The sequence below is a fragment of the Periophthalmus magnuspinnatus genome, chromosome 7 (genome assembly GCF_009829125.3).
Source record: "Periophthalmus magnuspinnatus isolate fPerMag1 chromosome 7, fPerMag1.2.pri, whole genome shotgun sequence".
In the NCBI taxonomy this organism is placed as follows: domain Eukaryota; kingdom Metazoa; phylum Chordata; class Actinopteri; order Gobiiformes; family Gobiidae; genus Periophthalmus; species Periophthalmus magnuspinnatus.
The window spans coordinates 20,885,912-20,907,417 of record NC_047132.1 but is presented as its reverse complement, the minus strand read 5'-3'; the positions used below and the strand labels follow the sequence as shown (position 1 = coordinate 20,907,417).

Here is a 21,506-nt window from a genome sequence, read left to right as displayed (position 1 = left end):
CTGAGAGTGCTGATCCCCCCTCAGGAGAACAGATGTGCAATGACAGTCTAATTAATCAAGAATGCAATCTATGTTCACACTCATTAGGCTGGATATTACACTATACAGCAATGAAACACATTAGCCCTATGCAAAAAAGTTGTAAGTAAAATGTGGTTTTAATTATAAAAATGTTGATTGGTTAGATGTTGAGTCCAGATATTGTATGAACATTGAAACCAATGACAAATGCTTATAGATCACATTCAGTTGCAATGCAAGGTAATCTCTTTGACTAAAGGCAGGATGTTGGTGTGTAGCCCAAAGTTTTTGTAGATCTCATCTTTAGACTTTGTGGCTAGCAGCCAATACACCAGGCCAAGAGTTTGACATTAAACTACAACTGCAATAGAAAAAAATAGGAGTCAGGGACAACCATTTGTAAATACTGCTGTAGCAAATTGAAAAAAAAAAAAAAATACTCAAGATATTTTAAAGGTAAACACTTTGTACTGTGTGAAATTTAATACATCATCAGAGGTGGCTAATACATTTACTCAGTTACATTTACATGAGTAACTTTTTAAAGAAATTGTACTATTCAGAGCGCTTTTCTAGCAGCATACTTTTACTGGAGTAATATTTTTATTGAAGTAATAGAACTCTCACTTGCATAAAAGTTTTGATTATTCTTCCCACTGTGAGTAAGTCTAGAAGTGGCAAAAGCTTTATGTTGACAATTTTAATGTTTGTTTTTGCACTGCTCCTTCAGATATGATTTGTCTCATTTTTGTGTCTATCCTGTGAATATACCAGATTTTGTGCATCATTTAATGTTACATTCGATGAACTTCAAATTATACATCAGATATAAGATCTTACTTAAGTAGTAGTTTTCCTATATACCTTTTTACTTATTTTCTCTTTGTACCTCTTTGTACTTCTACTTGAGTACTATTATTATGAAATAATGTTAGTCCTACTTAAAGACCACGTTTTAATGTTCAAGTGAAACCAAATACAGCTAACAATACTGTGCATGACTGATCTAAGATAAGGACAAAAAATTTGATAAAAAAGCAGGATGTGAGTTGTTGCGAGCAATGATTCATATTTAGCCATAATTTTCACAATATATAAATGCTTTTTTCCAGCCCTTTAGCCAGTAATTGCAAATTACATTAGCACAGCAGTGTTAGCTTTACCATCTGATATGGCCAAGTCTGTCTGGCTGTCATTCCGTGCTATCTTTCCTGTGATTTATGTGGACTGCTTTTCTTCTAATCCTGCATTATCACAGTGTTATGTTTCAGTTCAGCTCTGGGCTTCTTCAGGAGAGGTTTTAAATCCCAGTCCCACTGAGTAGTCCCCCTGCCCTCTCTCACTTCACATCCATAAGATGTACGTCCAATGCATCGCTGGGCTAATGCTCCCAGGCATCTGGACTTTACATTTGATTTATATCTGTCCACAATTTTCTAAAGAGACAGCTAGAATCTCTTTCTATGAAATTATTCAAGTAAAGTGCACATGTACTAAACCATCTACAGCAGTTTAAGTGAGGCTAAACCATAAAGCCATTAGCGGTATCTTGTAAACTTCTATTAGTATAAGTAAGGGGAGACCAGGCATATCAATTTTAATGCTCTTTTTTAATGTTTCCTTCTCTCAACTGTCTGTTATTTTGAAGCCTATACCAAAGTTCTTTCGTATAACAAAGAGATGCCAGTTTACAGTTACAGTACATATAAGCACCATGTAAAAGACGTTTAAACAGTGTCCATGTTGTGAGGCAACAGGTACAAGACATAGTACTAGAAATGAGGGTGGATGATATGCCAAAAAACACAATTATCACAATTTTTTTGGAGCCAGATCATGTTTTCGATTTCATCACTATTCATGTAATCTGGTCATCTGTTTGTTCTGATAGTTCATACTTGATTTGGTTTATTCCATCTGTCATTCACTCATAGTTTTAAGGAGGCTGGTCAATAAGAGGAGTGGGAGGGAAAAAGTGTCTGTGCTTGAGCATAGAGTGATATTAAACAGAGAAACACTGAGTCATGATCTGACAATATCATAAATATAGCATATCGAGATCACAATTTGATTCTCATCACTATCTCGCCCTGTTGTAAGTGAAAAATAAGTACCTCTCTCCTCTCAACATAAACATGACCCTGTTTCTGTGAAGTGAAGTAATAGTTCTTAATAGAGAAGTCTGTCTAATGAGTTCTGGTAACACAATACCAGCTAATAACACTTCATCAATAGGCTTTCAATCAAATGGAGTTCTCTAGTTTGTACAAACATGTATGTTTTTTTTTTCACGACACTGTACCATATTTGTCTTTATAATCCTTAATACACTAATAGTACTGAATATAAATAAGGCTTTTATAACACTGGGCTGTTTGTTGAAGCCACCTCCATACTTTGCAGTTCAGACCTGGCAGTAGCAGCTTGTATAAATGCCAGGTGTGAATGTCATTGGTACATTTTTAGATGTGATTGCACAAAATATATAACAGGAGATTTTGTTCTTTATAACATCTTCATCATTTTGAATAGCATATAAAGAATATTTACACATTGCCCAAACAGAGTGCAATTGTTTTAAAATATACCATGACTTTTAAAGATGTCAAAATGTGAAAAGGGTGAAGATCTGCAGTGCATTGTAATGTCAGGTTTTAGCTCCATTTGACCACTCTGTCAATAAATGAGGCCTCATTTGCTCTGAATACAAATTCTTGTTTTGTGGCAGTAAACAAAACACTGCAAGATAAGCTAGTATCTTGATGGTGTGTGTGGATTGGAAAAGCCGTGGACATCACAGTGAACTCACTTAATTGCTTGAGATGCTGTTGACCGAGAAACATCATCCACTGTATCAGATGCATTATGAAACCACAGTGTAGAGACTCCTTAATGTGACATCGCAACTCTTGCGAGTGTGAAGTTTTACAGTCTTAACATGTTTTCTTGTTAGAAAAAAGACAATTCTGATTGAATTACAGACTGTATTGAATCCAGTACAACGAACAGATAAGGCAAAGACAAAACATTGCTTGTGTTTACAGAGCACACTTCTTATCAGGTAAAAGATATGATGTGTATAGGTACTGATGTGTTGTTTTTATTCTGTACCAATCAGCATGTTTCTGCACATTAAGCAAAATGTTGCTAACCTTTAGTGTACTAAGCATTAGGTTATTTTGAAACAACAAACACGATATTGTGTGTGCCATCCTTTGTACAGTCATTTTAAACAGCCAATCTCAGACAAGTTACGCTAGATTTGTCTTGAAAAAGTCCACAGTCATCCAAAATCAATAATATTTCAAGTAAAACAAACAAGCAAACATAGTTAAACTTCTTCTAATTAAAAACAAGTTACCAACACTATACCAGGTGAAAGATGTGCACTACTGCAGTGTTATCCACTCCACACGCCAATAGTCCCCAAGACATGGTGGGCAATATATATAAATATTTTCTTATCCTTTATCTTGAATATCTCACAGTTTTGTGAATTTTGTTACTCACCAACACGCTAACAATGCAAACGGGTGTTTCCATTTCAATTATACATTCTGGCCTTGACATTTACATAAATGTAGGGCTACATATATTTATTCTATAGTTACACGATGCTTACCAGATCATTGACCCTCACTTCTTTCACACCATTAGACATATTTTAAAATGTTTACATTTACTAGACTAAAACAGAGACATAGCCAGAAAGTAATCTTTTGACCCTTTCTAACATAGTTATCAGGCATCCCCTTTATGTCTGTCGCTTTACTCGGCACTTGACAGCCCCATCAGGTCTTCATGCCACTCCCGTGTGACATATGGGTCAGTCAGCCTGCTTCCATCGGCTGGAAAGTTCATTCACTAAAGCAGCTGTTATGGTCTAAGTCAGAGTCAGTGACTGTACAGACTGACAGTTCCGAGACCGAATCTAACCGAACCAAGCAATTTCTTCCTCATCCTCCATGTTTAAAAAACTGGTAGTTTACACTTGCTGACAAAGAACACAGCACCTCTTTTTGTCTCTAGGCTAACCCCTGCCCAGCAGAAAACATCACAATGTTTACAAACTAAGTGGTATCTCTATTATTGCATGTTGCAGCTTTCTCCTGGTCTTCTCCTGTCTCATCCTGTCTGTGTTCGCCACTATCCGAGAGTTCAAAGACAGTTCAGAGAGTGCCTTGTACATCCTGGTAGGTTTACACATTACACCCTTGTTATGTGTGTTATTATGTCTCTTTATATATTAAAGCTGCTATATTATGTAAAGTTGACTCCTGTGACCTTTTAGCCATGTTAAAATCTTGTTACCCCATCCAAAACATACCTAGAGTTGTGTTTTGTTTCCTTCACACATGTTTGAGTAATCCTGCAATCCTGTAATGCTTTGTTCCAGCTTGTGATGTCATGAAGTGGTAGTTTTAAAGGTAACAGCTATTTTCAGACACAATTGAACTGATTTACTCTACAATACACTACAATAACCTTAACTTGTTGCCTTTTTTATTCAGTTCAGTATTCAGATTGCCTCAGAAAGTCCATAATATCCATAATATCTTCAAAAAATAGCTGTAGTTCCAAAGTTTGTCAATTCCAGGGCTGCAAATTATTCAAATGATTCTAGTGAAGGTGTATGGAGTTTAAAGATACAGGGGAGCACTTCCTGTATTACCACTTAATAACATCACACAGTGGAACAGAGTGTTTTCTGTTTGAGAGCAGAACACAGCCTAATTATGCAGGATTTGTGTGTTAAACATTTGTGAAAGAAACAAAACAAAACTCCAGGTATGTTTTTGGTGAGGATCAAATAACAATATTATAACATAGATCAAAATTTGCCTAATATAAGCCCTTTAAATGTTCATAATACTGTGTGAATTTTATGTGTTCATAGGAAATTGTGACCATCGTAGTGTTTGGGGTGGAGTACATTGTCAGGATATGGGCTGCTGGCTGCTGCTGTCGCTACAGAGGATGGAGGGGCAGGCTCAAATTTGCCAGAAAGCCTTTTTGTGTCATAGGTGAGGAAAGAAAATTGGATTTTAGTATGTCTGTCATTGCTTCACCTTGTGTTTTATCTCAAATGTTTAGTTCTTGATATCAAAGATAACTTAACAATAACATTTATACCATGACAACTGTCTCTGTCTCATTAGATAGTCCTGCTTGCCTTCATAGAGATATTATTATTTTGGCTGACACAGTATGGCATTAAGCATAATTATCCCTAATAGCACAAGCAGGTAACACCGCCAGGCCGAGTTATAGCTCAGATCTGTGAAGAAGCAACCACACCCTCAGTAAGAATGCATTTTTCTTGGGGTATTTTTGAGCAACCAATTGAATAAAAGCCAGACGGATAAGTTGAATACCATATGGTGCAATGTTCCAGGCTAGGCAATAACATCTCCAAGAAGCTAACAGACCCATTACCAGAAAACTTAGCTGTCTCTTTAGTAAGAATATATCTTTGCTGGTTTAGTACAGAACAGCCCTAACTGATGCTTTTAGGGGAATTGCACTGCAGAACAATTGAGTGATTTTAAATGCTTGCTAAATATATATGAAACTTATTATGATATATACAGATGTCAAAGTACAGTTCAAAGTGTATGCAGTCTCTCAGTCATCTGCCAACACAGTAGCTTAAAGTAAAATTTCCCCATTCCCTCTTAATGAATACACCTTAATTGTGACTAAATCCTTGTGTATTACAGACATGATGGTGCTGATCGCCTCGGTGTCAGTGCTGGCTGCTGGCTCTCAGGGGAATGTGTTTGCCACCTCGGCCATCAGGAGTCTGAGGTTCTTACAGATCCTCCGTATGCTGCGGATGGACCGGAGAGGAGGCACCTGGAAACTGCTGGGCTCTGTGGTCTATGCACACAGTAAGGTGAGTACAGAAGATGATGATTGATGATTAATGACTGTATTTGGTGACTCTGCATATTTTGGTCTATTCACTGTTAATTTGTTTTTTGTGAGTAATGCATGCACCCACATAATTTATTTTGCCTCTTCCTACTCCAACTTGCTGAAAAATTCTGAAATATCTAGATGTTGCAATTGATTTGAGATATAGAGCTCTTGAGATCAAACATCAATAATTTTACGTTACTGGCCAAATGTGTCAGACATAAAAAAAAAAAAAATGTCTCCATTGGTTTAACATTGGGCTATGGTCTTGTGCCTATATTAAGAAATTAAAATAAAGAAACCATCTGCAATTTGTCAGTCTCAAAAGGAAAATTCTTCCTTTATATACTGACCTGAAACTCTGGAGAAATCTAAGCAGTTGTCATGATGTTGTGAATGCAACCAAGTAAATATCCAAATCCATCTAAATAAATGGTTGCTTGTTTACAGATACAGATAGCTGAATTGCTGAGAATTAAGTGGAAAATAAATCCCCCAGTTTGTCCTAATGAGCTTCAAAATAGATTTTACTCCTCAATAACAAGCTGCAAGTGTTCCTGCCGGGTTTGCTGATATGAGAGGCGAAGTGTTGAGAGCAGATCATGTGTGGGGCCCAGGGAAATAAAGACGGTTATGAAAGATTCTGAACCAAAGAGGGCATGACAATGACAGCACCCAGTCCAATAATATTACAGAAGAGACATTTTACCTGTTCCTCGAGGTCAAATGACTGCACTTGATGATTGTATTGGTCTGTATGTCCTGACAGGAGCTGATCACTGCCTGGTACATCGGCTTCCTCTGCCTCATCCTGGCCTCCTTCCTGGTGTATTCAGTGGAGAAGGAGTCCAACCAGGAGTTTGAGACCTATGCTGATGCTCTTTGGTGGGGACTGGTAAGACACAAAGGACATTCAAACACTGTGTTATATGGTGCTTGGGAAAATAGGCCGCAATAATATAAAAATACACTGTTAATAATATAATGTCCCTCAAAAATGCAAGATTTGTGTTTAGAAATGCATTCTGAGCAACATTTACATAAAGATAAACCCTATTTAGAGAGTGGATGCAGAGCTAAACCTTGACTCGACCAGGAGTAAGCATCAGAACTAAACTGGATTCAAACCAAGACCAAACCACAAGGAGTGTGAATGCACACTAAGACTACACACTAAAAATCACTGGTACCAGGATTTTAACATGTTCACTGTTTACTTTTTATGCTTCATGGACCCATTTAATTTTTTAAGATAAGCTTGTTTGATTTTCACAATTCAGTTCATAATGTAATAAAGATTTTGCTTGTTTTCTCTACAGATCACTCTAACTACTATCGGTTATGGAGATAAGGTTCCAAAGACGTGGAACGGCCGTCTCCTGGGAGCAGCATTCAGTATGATCGGAGTGGCCTTCTTTGCTCTCCCTGCAGTAAGTCAACTAGTAGTCTCCAGGCCTGAGTTTTTCTTAGCATTTTAAACAGAACCTAGCTCTTTTCCGCCATTTTGCAGATATGTGATTATATTTAGATCTTTATCGTGGTGTTTTTGCGAGGAAGTTTAGGGGGAAAAAAGAATCTTTAATGAAAAAGTTAAACTTTCTGTGACGAGCTCTCTTTAATGAGTCTCAGGGTGATATAGTAGAACTCCAGATGGGTACTTTGACTTTGAAGCTTCGTCTACTGTTACAAATGACAAGTAATGTAACAGCTGGAGGAGAGTAGGTGCACCATCCAGGAGACAGTTGCGGTAAATGTGTGTTCAGATTATGTGGCATACTGTCCCTGTTCGGTCTGTATAGTGTCTCTATTGTTTAGAGTGGACTATCTCCCTATGGGGCATGTTACTTGTATTTGCTGATGTTTGTGTCACGTCTTAAATGTAAAACACATCACCAGAAATTTGAGCACACTTCCATCAGACGTCAGCAGTCTCTCATACATATAACTGTATCAGCACACAGTGCTCAGGAAACTGACTTTTTTTGTTTACTTTGCAACTTCATCAGTAAAATATCAGCATTTTCACACAAAAAATAGCAAATGTGAAAACTTGAAATTGTAATTTCATAGTAACAGATTACTTGAACACTGATCCTAAATGACTGTTAATTGATTATATAATGGTAACTCTTAACTGATGTATTTTTACTTGCAGGGCATCTTGGGTTCAGGTTTTGCCCTGAAAGTGCAAGAGCAACACAGACAAAAACATTTTGAGAAGAGACGAAACCCCGCTGCCAGCCTCATTCAGGTATGGAACATCAGCCAGAGCTAATGGGTAACTCTAACAACAAATAACTAGTTTCCATCGCTTTCCTTTTGATGGATAAAATAAATACAATTTTGGGAGTACAGGATAGCCTCAAGCTGAATGGGACTATTGAGCTTGGATAGCTTGCTGGACTCCTGTTGTACTGTCCCAGGCATTTATGTTGAAAGGGAACTTGTGCTTCCAACTCTTTCATACAGACTGCATTTTGCAGGTAGACTCTGACTTTACTCATCACAATCACTGACAAAAACAGAGTAAGAGAGTTAGACACAGAAAGAAGTCCTATTGAACTTATTCCACCACACCCACTTTTGCCTCTAAATGCTACTAAACCATTAATTCTCTATTAATTTCAATGTAGAATGTGAGAGAAGTTTCACCGTTTGCTTTTGATGTTCATGGGCACCAACAACTCAACAAAGCACTGATTTGGAGGCTTTGTAGTCCATATAGAACTTATTTACTGTCAAGATCAGCAGCCCGAATAAGATGGATTAGAAAACCAGGGTTCTTCTGCAAAAAAAATCTCTTTCCTCCTGTTAAGTCTCCAACGAAGTGTTGGCCATAGAAAGCAACATATTTTTGCCACTTGGGTGGTCCACTGAATCCTTTTTTTTCCGCTAGTAATTTAAATAAGGAAAAATACATTGCACAAATGTATTGTATTATATATCTGTCAACAAATCTATTCAGAATTATTCAGAATAGATTTATCACAGAAATATGAAATAAACTATAAACCAAATGTAATAATTAAAACAAATAATAGCTCATTGAGTCTTTGCATAATATCACCTTATGCTGTATATACTGTTGAGGCTAACTGTTGAGACAATTGTGTAGATGTTCTGTATTACCTCTCTTCCTCAAGGCTGCTTGGAGATTTTATGCCACCAACCTTTCCCGTACGGATCTGCTGTGCACGTGGGATTTTTATGAGCAGACTGTAGCTGTCCCCATGTACAGGTGGGCCTTTCAAATATTGCTCTACACAGTCAATATTTTTTTCATATCATATTCTGCTATCTCTTTTAAACTAGAGAAGCCACGAAAACTGAACCAACAAAAAATGTGCTGTTTATTAAATCCTCAAAACCAACATAAGCACCTATAAGTACTCATTTGTCATACCTTTTCAGATTAGTTAGGTCTGCAGGCAATGGCACCAAAACAGTTCAAGGAAGTTTAGTGGAATACTGGCAATACCCATAGTTATTTTAATAATTAACAACAGTCCAGACCTATGATTCAGCAGCATCACTGTACTTGGCGTTCTTGATCTGCTCTACATTTGTCTCCTTTATGTGTCTCAAAGTAGCAAATCACTTCTCCCTAGCTTCCCTTTGCTGAAAGGGCAGTGGTTAGCAGACAAGTGCCAGAGCTAATTGTAAATCACTGTTAGCGAAATTTAACCTTTAAATAGTGACATGCTCTCTGCTCTTAAGCAGGATAATCCCTCCTCTGAACCAGCTGGACCTGCTGCGCAATCTGAAAGGCAAGACCTTCAGGTAGGGTCTGATACCAGTGATGTGCATGAGGCTGGTATAACATTAAGTCTTATGCCTTATTGGTGGGACATATTATAAGTGGTTTTATTATTTCCAAGCCAGATCATCTTTTTACTTTCAAAAGAATAGAACTGATTAGAATGCTTAGAAAAATGCTATGGCAGTTAGGTCATGATAAACGATTGTTTGCATTGGGAGTGTTATGAAATTCAACTACAGAACTACAGCATTATGATTGCACATGCACTGCAGTTGTGAGGGGAGGCACACACAGTTCACAGCTAATTGCTATCGCTAATGCGCAGGCAGCAAAAACACTGACTGTGGACGCTCTGCAGAAGCACTAAAATTCTAACAATGAAAACGTGAGGAGTGGAAGTAGGATTTATATACCTTATCTTACATACAACTTAAATAGCCTGAAACAAATCAGTACAAATATTAGAAATGCTTAAATACCTAAAGTATTTAAGTATTTCTTACAAGTCTTGTAATGTTTTTTGTTTTTTTTACTTTAAACCACTTCCATTTAAGGATTGCAGATTAGCCTCCAAAAATAGAAGCTGCAACAAAAACTCCACTGCACATCAGTTTAGTGCCTAAACTGTTTTGCCTTCAGTATTTGTATGAACAAAAAAAACAAAAAAACTTGTTTGGCATGTGTTTTCTGTCTGTATACTCCAATAACAACAATGGTCTAAATAGCCAAAGATCATTTTCACCTTGTAAAGCCCACTGTCGCAGACTTACGACATCACTTTTAACAGTCGACTTATCACAACTATTGCAATTAATCATTGAGTTAATTTTGCAGCTTGACTAAACATTGTGACGAAGGTGTACATTTTCTTTTTTAAATAATGCATAAATTAGAATAACCTTATAAGATCAAATCGTACATTTTATAAAATAAATGGTTGAACAAACTAAAAATAGATTTTAATATTTTTTTCAGTGCAATTTCTCAGCAGTCATCACAGTCTGCTCTGATTAACACTGTATGTTGGTGCAATATGAAAAGAACTAGCAATATAATACTTATATTTCAATGATTGCATCAATGTGCTGCCTTGTATCTATATGTGCAGAAGATATGTTGTATAATAACTGCACTGCTGTGTGTTGCAGGAAGGAGGCTCCGGCCGACACCTCTCCCAGGTCTGTAATCTGATTGGCTTATATTTCTCTCCAGCTCTTTGGCTTGGTTTCAGCTCTGCTCTCAGTGCTGCTCTTCTTGGGGGAGTGTGCTCTGTGGCATGTGTGTGTGTGTTTGGGCATGGTGCTTACGGTAAACAGTGGTGAGGATGACTAGGAAGTATGTTAGTATGTCAGACATGGATGTGCACCTCCTTCAAGAACGGTCGGTCATGCTGCTTTCGCTGACACACTCAAAGATCAGCGCACTCTGGCATCACTCCAACCCACATCTTTATGAAATATTCACCATGCGCTGTTCTTTGAGGCTATAGCTGCTAGCGGCACCCCGGGGAGAAGTGAATATGGACACTTGCCTTGCTTTTGTCACTGTTTTTGAGCAGAAACACATGAGAACTGTTGTAACATTTTATCATGACTTTGTCTTTCACAAACATTAGAGAGGAGAGACCAAACAGGTAAGCTGAAGAAATGAAAGTAAAAAAAGAATACAATAAAATCACCCATTCATTTGAAGTAGCCTTTACATTTTGAATTACTGTCACTGTGTGCAAGTCGGTACACCCAAGCTTGTTAGCAAGGTGGGTGTGGTTTAAGAAGAAGAAGAAGAAGTTTAAGAAGACTTCATCATAGATAGTCTGGTATATATTTTGAATTTCAATTTTGAGAAAAAAAAATGAATTAAGGTTACATTTTAGACATGGGGTATGGTTCAATTTATGTTCTTAGTACAGTAAACACAACTGCATAGCATAGATGCACTTGCACTGTGTGAATTTTATTACATTTTTGGACATAGCCGAGCGAAACGTCAGGTTTTTACGACTCTTCTGTGGCACTAGCAGCAATTATAGCAATAAAAATGGCAGATATGTGAGTGTGTATTTAATATTCAAACACTATAGATAGCAATATGTTTTTTTTTCCCGTGCTGTCCAGTGGAGTGTAGTACCCCAGTGACCAGTTATACCCCATCGCCAATGTAAATATATAAAGTATATAAAGGAGCAGAAAAGGCGAGTTGTAATAAAGTGTTACTGACTGAGCATTTGGCACACTGCCGTTGTTGTCACTGTATCCACTGCTATCTGATTTCTCTGTGTCTCCCCCTATGCCACCACTGCAGTAGTGAAAGTGCACATAAAGACACTCTTTGCGGGTGCTGTCCAAGAAACATTAGGTACAGTGCTGCACAGTCACTTACTGCACTGCAAGTCTATGTGCTTCCCCCATCCCTAATTTCAGTTTCTCTTTCCTTTACAAGTACGATTTTCGATTAATATTACAATTCAATTTGTACCCATCTATTCTTTACCTATGTCTGGAGGGATTCTAGGTTTTTTTTCTTACTTTCCTCACACAATGCAGATATAGAAGCTTTTTACCGCCCTGTCAAAGTTGATTTATGGTTTCTGTTTAGTAATGTCTTTATGCTGTTGATTTGCTTGCCGCCTTTTGCCTAATCAGCATTTTTGAAATCTTGTGTTCAGCAGGGAAAGGTGCACATAGCAGATACATAACGTACCTAATGTGCGTTTCACATGGAGTGTACAGTACTTCTGTTTGCACGGTTTGTGTTCACTGTTTTGTTCTTGTTTTTTGGAGATGTGCCGTCACTTTACGTCCCCATGCATGCTCGCTTGTACGCTTCCTGCTGCTTACCTGAACCAGTGAATGTGTTCCTATGGGGACATGGCAACCTCTGCTCTAGGACAGTTTGCATTGCAGCACAGGTAAGCTTCACCACAACACACCACATGACCCGGGTTAAAAAAGAAACTGCAGTTAGGCATGGGACAATATGACATTGTTGTATAACAAACTTTCAAGAAATTTAACATTTTCTAAGATGGGATTTCTAACATTTTTTCTTGGTGAAATAATTGTAGATAGTCCATTTCATCTGCATGAGCATTAATTTGTGCATTTATGCTTCAAATTGTAATATTTATTTATTTATAGCGGACAGTGCATGTTGACCAACAGTAACTGTTTAACATGCCAGAATTAGCCAAGAGGCTAGTTTTCATCTGTTGTCCGTTGCCATGATGTACAGATGGCTCCTTGCAAATTTAGATGGCTCCTTGCAAATTTGATGGCTCCTTGTAATAGTACAACACACTCATTTAGTGGAGGAACTGCTGCCTCTAACTAGTAACTTGTTATTGTCCCATAGCTCATTCAAAAAGACACATGTACTGGCATATGGTTTCATAAGATAAGAAAGTTATTAACATTTTGTTGCTTACTGTCTATAGCCGCAAGCCGAGCCTAAAGGACAAGGTGTTCCCCAGTCCATCTAAAGCTCCTGTTGTAAAAGTGAAAGTGTCTTCTCCCGGGGCAGAAGAGGGTGCCGAAGCCAGTCCTGGTAAAGTTACCAAAAGCTGGAGCTTCACAGAGAAGAGCCGCGGAGCTAAAAGTCCATTCAGAGTGAAGGGCACTTCACGGCAGAACTCTGAGGGTGAGCACACTGGAGGCAAAGAGGATGTCATAGTCAGACCAGATTTTAAAAGCCACAAACAACAGAATAGGCCAGATTCATTTTGGGTCAGCTGGGTAAATGTAGCAGTTTTCTAATCCATTTAATTGTACCTGCCCGTTATACAGTGTTGATGTCTTTCAGAGCAGATAATATATAAACTGAATTGCTGGAAATGGCAATGGCATAGTTTGTGCCTATCAGGGAAAACATCTCATACCACAAAATCTCACAAGATAAAAGTGCCACAAGATTGTTCACATATGGACAATGATCTCTTGCAATTTTTTCACATTTTGCTTGGACAAATAAAAGTACTAGTTAGTTACGTTTTGAGAGACTTTAGTTTAAAGCCATAGTGTGTAACTTTTTTAGCTATAAAATAGACTGAATGTTCAATGTGGTTGTGCTTATTGCTCTTAAAACGTCACATGTCCTTACTCTGAGCGAACCTACATCTCCACAAACATGAATCTAATTGTATGTTTCCATAGAAATATTGTTCCTTTGGCTATAATATTCCACAACATCCAACATTTTCTATCTCCATCTAAAATGTTCAAAAATATAGGTTTGTATTTCTATGGAATCGTGCAGGTGACGTATCACCTCCAGAAAGTTACATACTGTACCTTAAAAAAAAAAAATCAATTCTAAAATGGCAGCAAAAATATAAAATAATTTAAAAAATGAGGCCAAAATTGTGAATAAAATGTATTTACTATAAATGATGTCAAAATTCTCTGACTGTCCCATTCTCGTGGACCCAGTCTCATGTCTAATTCTCACCTATAAAGTCTGTGTGTTATAAAGGTATTATCAATAGTATGTCAATGAAAGGGCACTTTTTTCGTCTGTCTGTGGGTCAATGCTGAAGCTGCTGAGCTGCTTTATGTGCTCAGGTCAGAGGCATCCATACATCACCAGGCAGTGTGTCATTGTGTCACTGTGTCCAGATCTGTTTCTCACTCTATTTCTTTGCATTTGACCAAAGCCAGTTCTCATTAGTTGTTTTTCTTCCTTCGCTCCATGGCATGTTAAAGTGCTGGTTGAAATGCAGGATGAAGACTTTGGACTGAAGAGTTCACCAGGTTAGACCAGCCATAACATGACCTCTATATATTTACCTATAATCATTTATAGTGTATTTTATTTTGGTAGCTTTAACAGAGGAGAGCACACTTTTTCAAACATGAACTATATTGCCTTTAGTGGAGTCCTCAGATGCCATGTTTGGAACTGATTTGTCAATCATTCTCATCCAGCTAGCCGCCATAACAAATCTCTTCCATGTCTCTCCTCTCTCTTCTTTTGCAGCAATTGAAGGTTTAATAAGTAAGACATTGTTGGTTGGCTTCTTTGAGGGAAATGAAGTTAGAGCCAGCTGCATTGATCCAGAACACATGCATGTGTGAGATCAGCCTAGATTTGTTCCCTTGACATGAACCCTACTTTAGTATTAAAGCATATAAAACATTGAATGCACTGAGGTGGGCTGATTGGTTGTCAGTATTTTCAGGATTAATATTGATTTCTGCAACAACCATAGGCCTTTGACAGAATACACTCTGGACAGCGATTAATTGCAGGTCTGTGCAAAACGTTCAAAATATTATTTTGAAAGCAAAACTGCCAGCCAAGTGAAGAAAATACTAATCATTAAAAAGAGACTATTGATAATATTGTATTTTAATTATAGTTATTACCTAAACAAATGGATTTTAAGAGTTTATATAAAACTAAAGTGTAACAAAAATTATAAAGTGTATCCACCTCTAAGACATAGGCCTATTCATGGAGCAGCCAAGGGCTGAGCTAACAGCGGGTTCAAGTCAAGTGGTGACAACATAAACTTTGAAGACAAACTGACCAAAGGGTGCTTCACCTTGCATGGGGACATCTCACTTTCCTGACTGAGATTGGTCACAGATGTCCACTAACGAGCTTTTAACACTTTTGCCTGTTTATGCTTCCAAAACTGTCAACAAGTCTTCATGCTGGGCTAGTCCAAACTAGCTTCTATGCTAGTATATAATTAAGACCAGGAAGAGAGTAATGTATTGGGTAAAGCTTGTTCCCATCAGCACTTTCCTTCAATTCTGCACTAAAGTCTCTCCTTTGTTCACTAACGCACATGAGCGGACCTAGCTGTGTTACTGGCTTGAAACCCACAGTAATTAAATTGTGCACCTTCCAGGCCAAAGGATATGAGATACTGAATGTGCTTTGCTTCTGCTCGTGCGCTGCAGTGAGACAGCCCTGTTCTTTTGGTCACTGTGCCCTTGTTCCTGCAGAGGCCAGTCTCCCAGGAGAGGACTTTGGGGATGATAAGAGCTGCCACTGTGAGTTCCTCACTCAGGAATTACCTCCAGGACTCAAGGTCACCATCCGTGCAATCTGGTAAGAACAAAGGTGAAATATGAGGCCCTCTTAGTCAGCATGGCCAGTGAAAGAAGGAGCAAGATACATTTAGTTGGCAAAACACCACCTTATTGAAGGTCTGAGGTGTAACAACAGTATGTTGGCGTACAAAACAAAAAAAAATGTGTGTGTGTGTGCATGTGTGTGTATGTGTGAATGTGTAATAATTCCTTGTCAGGAAACGGTAACAAATGTACACAGCTGCAGTTACCTCATGACATAAAATCTCTGTGTTTACTGGTAGAATATATTAAGCCAATTTGTTCATGTGAGTGGTGGTTTTTGAGGGCTGTAAGAGCCAACTGACTTCCTGGCTTTCACCAGTTTACCCCAGAGCAAATGTAGCTCTACACTGAGGAGTGAAGGAAATATGCATGATATTGCAAAGCAACATTGAGTGTTAAGGAAATGATAAAATAGACTAATGCATCATTATTGTTGTGGTTAGTGTTATGAAGTTTCTAGTGTCCAAGAGAAGGTTCAAAGAGAGCCTGCGTCCATATGATGTGATGGATGTCATTGAGCAGTACTCCGCTGGGCACCTGGACATGTTGTCACGCATCAAGAACCTGCAATCCAGGCAAGTGCACCACTGCCTCTGTCAGAACACAATTCACTGAAGTGTTTCTTCTCTAATATCCACAGAAAGAAGTCTAACTCTGAATTTAACTCTGAATGATAGTGTGCTGCTGATAGTAGTGACTTGTGCTGTGTCTGGATACACACATGCTGAGTTTTGCCTGAGTCATTTGTGTGCCACATGTGTTGTATTCAGAGTTCTCTTTCAGACTAGTCACATTACTCCTAATGGAGAGGCTAAGTCACACCTGTAAGGCCTCACAGGTCTATTATTATTATTATTATTATTAGTAGTAGTAGTAGTAGTAGTATCATTATTATATTTTTTGTGTTATTATTTATTAACAATGTTATTGTCAGTTAGCTTTGGTATTTCCATTGCACCGCTGTTGTATTCTTAATAGATGGACATTTGCCAAATTGATGAAATGGGACCCATTTGGTTTCTTGCCAGGATTGTGACTTTGCCTTTCTATAGCAACCTAAACTTCACTTTTAGCTGGAATGTCTCACAGATTCATTTTAGTAGGTAGTGATAACACTGTTAATAATTCACACATTTATAAATTCTTCTGCCCACACCTTCCAAACTCTGACTCACTGTAGCTCTAACACAGTCTAAATATATTCCAGCAGTCGACTGTCACATGAACCTGTGTTTATGTCTTGTTTGTATGTGGAATATATTGACCTTGTTCTCATAGCCGATGTGATTCCCCCGTTGCTTCACATTACATTGCACTCATATCGTCTCTGTGTGCCTTGCCAGGATAGATATGATTGTGGGGCCCCCTCCCCCATCAACACCTCGTCATAAGAAGTCCACAGAAGGTCCTAGGTTAGGTCCCTAGACTGCACCTGTAGTCTCAACACTGAGCCTTATGTTACGTTCTCATTCTGGACCCCTTTTGAGTTTAGGCCACCTGACATATCTCATTGACACATTGTATGGTATGATCAAATTTATTGTGCAAATGTAGTTATTTTCTACATTTTTGTTTGTTCAATATATACGAACAACATGAACATTAGTCGACACATTTTGTTTTTGTTGTCACATTAGCTTAAATCAAATCTATCTATCCAACTATGATCTGTCTAGCTATGATGTATTTGTTATCTGCTATCTATTTATTTTCTTTATCTATCTATCTATCTATCTATCTATCTATCTATCTATCTATCTATCTATCTATCTATCTATCTATCTATCTATCTATCTATCTATCTATCTATCTATCTATCTATCTATCTATCTTATCTATCTTTCATATCTATCTATCATATCTACCTGTCTAGAGCTATCATATATATCTAACTATGTTTTTCTTAATTCTTGCCATACCTGACAACACAATAGCTGTTAAAATGTGCCTCTTTTACTGTTAATGACCCATGTCATGTGGCGTCATTCAACAGGGGTCAGATAGTGCTAGGTCTGCTCTCACACAGACAGAGAGCTCCCCTAGTCTCAGGATGCAATGGAGATGAAGCATGACTAAAGCATGCCCAATGATGCATTTTGGCCCTAGACTCTTCTTCATACATTACTTGAGTGATGACTGCTCTTCATCATGCATGTATCATTCACATCCAAGATGACTGTCCAAGAAATGCTCCCAGCTCTCTTCCAGTGAGCCATCAGTCGTGTGTCCAAGTAGCTTCTGACATCTCATCACTTATTTTGTAATGTCCATTTTTAAAAGTCACTCTAGAGTGTTGCCCCATTGTAGCCCTGTTTAGGAATCCTCATTGTCTGGCTTACTCTAAAATCATGCATTATTTTTCTGAATGGTAGAGTTGACCAGATTGTTGGTAAAGGGCCTAAGCCTGAAGCAGAGACAGCTGAAGACCCAAGCATGATGGGACGTGTGGTCAAAGTAGAAAAACAGGTACCTTTAGCATAGTTGAACTCATCTGTATTACATTTTTCACACTCCAGAACTGCCCACGTTTATTTGATTGGCATCATATTGGTCTTACTGGGGGAAATGTGAACTGCAGTTTACAAATGTGTCATTTGCTTACACGAGCTTATATTCCATGTTCTATTCAAAATACGGGCTACATTCCGGGAAATGCAACACTGAAATATGTTTTCTGTTAACCAGACATCTCTGGAACACAACACGATAGAAGCTAAAGTTTGTCCTCATCACAAGCACCTAATACAGCAAAGACAAGAACCGACCACACTGGTACTGGTTCTGATAGTGGCAACTTTAATCCTTACCTCGGCTAAAAACAGTGCAGAGATCCTTGACCCCCAAACTACACCTGACCTCTGGCTGCACCTAAAATTTAATCTCCCAAAAAACTTTCTGAAAACAATTCATAAAAGGTTGTGTGCTCATTCAGTATACAAATGTGACATTGTAACTTTTATGAGCATCATGAAGCCGTTGTCTGTTACTTCTGCTTCCAGGTACTGTGCATGGACCGGAAACTGGACTTTCTGGTGAATGTGTTCATACAGCGGATGGGCATCCCTCACTCCGAGACTGAAGCCTTCTTCAACTCTAAGGAGTCATACCCTGCCCCACCATACCACAGTCCTGATCACACCAAGGAGGAAAAGGAGACCAAAGAGGACATGAACATGGAAAGCCAGGGCCAGGTGAAGGAGGAGATGGAAGTAAAGACTTACTCTGCAATGGAAATCATGTGCTCTGACTGCTCTCTGGAGAAGAAGGACCCTCTGCTTGGACGTCCTGTGTCCCGTTCGGTGGGTACCCCGTCAGTGGGCAGTCGACCCTCCACCTCATGGCAGCACCAGCTGCAGCATCCCCTGAGCCAGCCGGCCTGGAACAGCAGTGTGGCCAACACCCCCTCTCCTGTGGCAGACCAGTCCCCACCGCTGTTCCGCCTGCCTCCTCCCCCGGCCTCTGGACCGGGCAGCAGCCGGGACAGTGGCTCCCAGAGCAGGAGGCGGCACAGGAGGCGGCAGTGCCAGCAGGACCCCACTGCTGCAGAGAGTGACACATCCTTGTCCATCCCCTCTGTAGACCATGAGGAGCTGGAGCGCTCCTTCAGTGGCTTCAGCATCTCCCAGGCCAAGGAAGACTTTTTTGGACCATCGTTCTTCACGGGCTCTCTGGGTGCAGCAGGGCCAGATGGCATGCCCGGACACTCCCTGTGTGCCAGGGTAAGGCCCTTCATTGCAGAAGGAGAGTCAGACACAGATTCTGACCTGTATGCTCCCTCCCCTTTGTCCTTCACTGGGGAGGTGTCCTGTGGGGAGAGGGGCTGGCCCGGCCTGAAGTAGGTCCACACTCACATGAATGGACACGTTGTGCTCTGGTCGTCTCTAAGATTCATGACAGATTGGTCACACTTGTTGGTGCCAAAGGCCAGAGCAGTCATATAACTCTCTTGGAGGTGCTCTATGTGGTCTACATATAAGTTTGGTCTGGAAAAAAACACAAAATAATTTATTTAAAAAAATCTTGGCATGCATGCCTGGCCAGTAGAAGGAGCTGCAGAATTTCTGACAGCAACATTACAGTTTAAAAAAACGGTCCATGGATGTCTTGAAGGGTAATAAAATATTATATAAAATGAAATAACTCCATCTTTGTTGTAAAAGATATGTCGAATCTTCTTGTTGAATATGGGTATCCTTTAAAAAGAAAATGGAATCTGAAAATGTCATTCAGTATACAGAAACACTAACTTTTATGCAAAGGACATTCTTTTCTATAAGCAGAGCCTCAGACACAGGCTAATATTGTCACAGCATTTATTATAGATGACTGTTAAACTCATTTCTTTACCTACTCTCCCTTTAAAGAATTGCAGTGTATGTTTCTTGATTTTGAAGCTCTTAAGCTCTTTGGCATTCATTTTAGCCTTTGCAACTGTACAATATCTAGTAAGATTTGAGTCATAAAGCTATTGTTATGTGTCATTATTGAGGTGCATTACTAGAACAGGCAAAGCACTATTTCACACTCTATAAAAGGAACATTCTAACTCAATGCGTTTGAATTGGTTGCATTTTAAAATATCTATTCTGTAAAGCCCCTAGTTTGGTTGTTCCCTGGACTTCAGGGACCAGGTGTCAGTGCTTTCATTCTCAAAAGGCTAGTTTTTCAACTCTGTATCCATGTGAGGAAACTACTGGGTTATGTTTTTTCCCTTGTGTGAATGGGGTGGGTAGTTGCTAAAATCAGAGCAATGAAAATACAGTTTTGTCAGTATATATGAAGCACGTGAGCTTCATATATACTGTACAAAAGCAATTTGCAAAGTCTTTCTGCATGGCATGATCTTTATTTATTCACCACTTATGAAGAGAAAAATAAAGGTCATATTGTTACCAGGTGCTTCTAAGACAATGGCTGCAGCCATAAGTTTTTGTTCATGTGACAATATGGTCTGAACTGCAGACCAAATGTAACATTCAAATCGGGCATCATAATGGTGTTAAATATCATCTACAATTCAGGTTTTCAATCACTGTCCACAAAAGTCACAAGATTGTATCAGGGGGACTTTCTATTCATATATCCATAAAACTTGCAGCATCAGCAGCTTTCATTCATTATCAGATATTAAGATATGAATACAGATATGACTGGAATATTTTCATTTCTTTGACAACAAAATTATCACTATAGGCGGTCATAAGAGTGAAACTGCAGTGTACAATTTAAGCACTAGATGGCAGCAAAGACTTACACTTCACATAATTTGCGCTCTTACTCTCATTTAGACTTATCAACACTCAAGTCTTTGAAAGCATCTTATTAACACGCCCAACACATTTCAACGTGGTGATGCAACAGTGTCTACTGTGTGTAGACGCTGCAAAAATAATGGAACTTCTGATTCACAGTCCAACTAACACAGGCAACATCTTTCACCTAGTCCGCCCCCATCAGATGATTGATTTAAAACTCTTCTCTTTTTTTAAGCACAGCTGCCTGTTGGCATGTTTTATATGTCTTCGATGTGTCATCTTTACATCTTCATAGGCATCTTCATAGTTGCACTTTCTGTTCTTCCGTAATAAAACTATACATCACCACGAATACTAGTTGTATTACTTTGTTCTGTACTGGTTTCAGATGCAATGTATGTCCTATACCACAAGGTGGCGACGCTTTGATTCGGTTCCAATGTATTTATTAATCATTTACTTTCAAACCAC

The 21,506-nt window shown here is 38.8% G+C and overlaps 1 protein-coding gene across 2 annotated transcripts in view; it reads left to right on the top strand.

Annotated features, from left to right (window-relative positions):
• Positions 1-20,430, top strand: part of LOC117374143 (potassium voltage-gated channel subfamily KQT member 2-like) — a 32,549-nt gene extending 12,119 nt beyond the window's left edge. The window contains exons 2-18 of one of the 2 annotated variants that reach the window (XM_055223038.1): positions 4,124-4,214; positions 4,919-5,045; positions 5,742-5,917; positions 6,710-6,835; positions 7,260-7,370; positions 8,096-8,191; positions 9,084-9,178; positions 9,661-9,720; positions 10,849-10,878; positions 12,002-12,055; positions 13,134-13,336; positions 14,398-14,445; positions 14,672-14,689; positions 15,649-15,754; positions 16,224-16,355; positions 18,153-18,246; positions 18,780-20,430. In XM_055223038.1, the coding sequence (XP_055079013.1) occupies positions 4,124-4,214; positions 4,919-5,045; positions 5,742-5,917; positions 6,710-6,835; positions 7,260-7,370; positions 8,096-8,191; positions 9,084-9,178; positions 9,661-9,720; positions 10,849-10,878; positions 12,002-12,055; positions 13,134-13,336; positions 14,398-14,445; positions 14,672-14,689; positions 15,649-15,754; positions 16,224-16,355; positions 18,153-18,246; positions 18,780-19,619 (2,407 nt within the window). In that variant the 3' untranslated portion in view covers positions 19,620-20,430. Of the gene's footprint in view, positions 1-4,123; positions 4,215-4,918; positions 5,046-5,741; positions 5,918-6,709; positions 6,836-7,259; positions 7,371-8,095; positions 8,192-9,083; positions 9,179-9,660; positions 9,721-10,848; positions 10,879-12,001; positions 12,056-13,133; positions 13,337-14,397; positions 14,446-14,671; positions 14,690-15,648; positions 15,755-16,223; positions 16,356-17,123; positions 17,193-18,152; positions 18,247-18,779 lie in introns of both variants that reach the window. The other variant, XM_055223039.1, reaches the window with a different exon arrangement.
• Positions 20,431-21,506: the final 1,076 nt, after the last annotated feature.